The sequence below is a fragment of the Mandrillus leucophaeus genome, unplaced genomic scaffold, assembly GCF_000951045.1.
Source record: "Mandrillus leucophaeus isolate KB7577 unplaced genomic scaffold, Mleu.le_1.0 Scaffold297, whole genome shotgun sequence".
In the NCBI taxonomy this organism is placed as follows: Eukaryota; Metazoa; Chordata; class Mammalia; order Primates; family Cercopithecidae; genus Mandrillus; species Mandrillus leucophaeus.
The window spans coordinates 2,579,138-2,580,917 of NW_012103109.1; the positions used below are offsets into that span (position 1 = coordinate 2,579,138).

The 1,780-nt window shown below is 54.0% G+C and overlaps 1 protein-coding gene across 1 annotated transcript in view; it reads left to right on the forward strand.

The window, feature by feature from the left end:
- The first annotated feature begins 1,622 nt into the window (after positions 1 to 1,622).
- Positions 1,623 to 1,780, forward strand: part of MESP2 (mesoderm posterior basic helix-loop-helix transcription factor 2) — a 2,308-nt gene continuing 2,150 nt past the window's right edge. The window contains exon 1 of the mRNA XM_011986346.1: positions 1,623 to 1,777. Coding sequence (XP_011841736.1) covers positions 1,623 to 1,777 — 155 coding nt within the window. The remainder of the gene's footprint in view (positions 1,778 to 1,780) is intronic.

Sequence of the window (1,780 nt, forward strand, 5' to 3'; positions counted from 1 at the left end):
GAGCAAGTCTGTTTAAAAAAAAAAGAATAAATAAATATGAATTAAATGAATAATGCCCATTAGTGCCTTGAAATGTAAGTACCTTCTTTTCATTTTATTTATTTATTTATTTATTTGTTTATTTATTTTTGAGACACAGTCTTGCTCTGTCACTCAGGCTGGAGTGGAGTGGCACGATCTCGGCTCATTGCAACCTCCACCTCCTGGGTTCAAGCAATTCTCCTGCCTCAGCCTCCTGAGTAGCTAGGATTACAAGCGCTTGCCACCACACTCGGCTGGTTTTTGTATTTTTAGTAGAGACGGGGGTTTTACCATGTTGGCCAGGCTGGTCTCAAACTCATGACCTCAGGTGATCCACCCCTCCTTGGCTTCCCAAAGTGCTGGGATTACAGGTGTGAGCTACCACGCCTGGCCAGTGCCTTCTTTATAAAACGATCATGGCAAACCTTCAGCTCACTTGCCAGGGCGTAAGTGGTTTTTGTTTTTGTTTTTGTTTTTTTTTTGAGACGGACTCTCGCTCTATCGCCCAGGCTGGAGTGCTGTGGCCGGATCTCAGCTCACTGCAAGCTCCGCCTCCCGGGTTTATGCCATTCTCCTGCCTCAGCCTCGGAGTAGCTGGGATTACAGGCGCCCCCCACCTTGCCCGGCTAGTTTTTTGTATTTTTTAGTAGAGACGGGGTTTCACCGGGTTAGCCAGGATGGTCTCGATATCCTGACATTGTGATCCACCCGTCTCAGCCTCCCAAAGTGCTGGGATTACAGGCTTGAGCCACCGCGCCCGGCCGGGCGTTAAGTGTTTTACAGGGATTGTTGTATTTAGTCCAGGAACCATCCTAGACAAAGGTATTTTGTATCACTATTGGTACCGATGAGGGAATCTGAGGCTCAGAGGAGCTAAATAACTTAACCAAGGTCACAGCCAATAAAGAGGTTGGCTTGGGGACCGACCTTTGCAGGTTTCCATCACCTAGGGTACAACTCCTCTTCCCCCACTTGACCTATTCCATTTCTCAAGACCAGAAACAGACCATGGGCAGTGAGATGCCTTTCTTGGTGTCACTCAACAAATCAGAAACTGTGGATTTTGGGGACCCCAGAAGGGCCCACCTGCACTTCTGCCTCAGTCACCATGGGTAGGGCCCTCCGGGCTTGTCTTGATGCCTTATTTAATACAACAGTAGGCACCGCGTCCTGGGCACAGACCTCCTAGAGGTTAGTGATAAGAGAGGCACCCACTCCTCACGGGGTCCCTGAGGCACCCACAGACCATGGCACTACCTGCCACTGCCGGGCTCCCGGGCACTCACCGTGAGCAGTGGACGGGGGCGGGGGCGTGGGTGGGAGCATGGTGAGAAGCTTAGCAGCTCCATCCAGATGCGAATTGTTCCTCCCATACTTCCCGGGCTGCAAGGGCCTCCATTTAGAGCTCCCAAGGAGTCAGAATCCACACCTCCGCAAATGGGCCCGCTTTCCCAGGGGCCCCCTGCCCAGACCTTCCCTAGGCTCTGTGGGTTTTGACACCTCTCTGTAACCTGGCGGGGGGCCACCTCACACCTTTGGGCAACATAAAAGCTCAAGCCTGGAGGTGGCTAGCCCAGCCTCCCAGAGCCTGCAGCCCGGCCATGGCCCAGTCGCCTCCTCCGCAGAGCCTCCTTGGCCACGACCACTGGATCTTCGCCCAGGGCTGGGGCTGGGCCGGCCACTCAGACTCCACGTCCCCGGCCTCCTCCTCGGATTCGTCGGGTTCGTGCCCCTGCGACGGCGCCCGCGGACTCCCGCA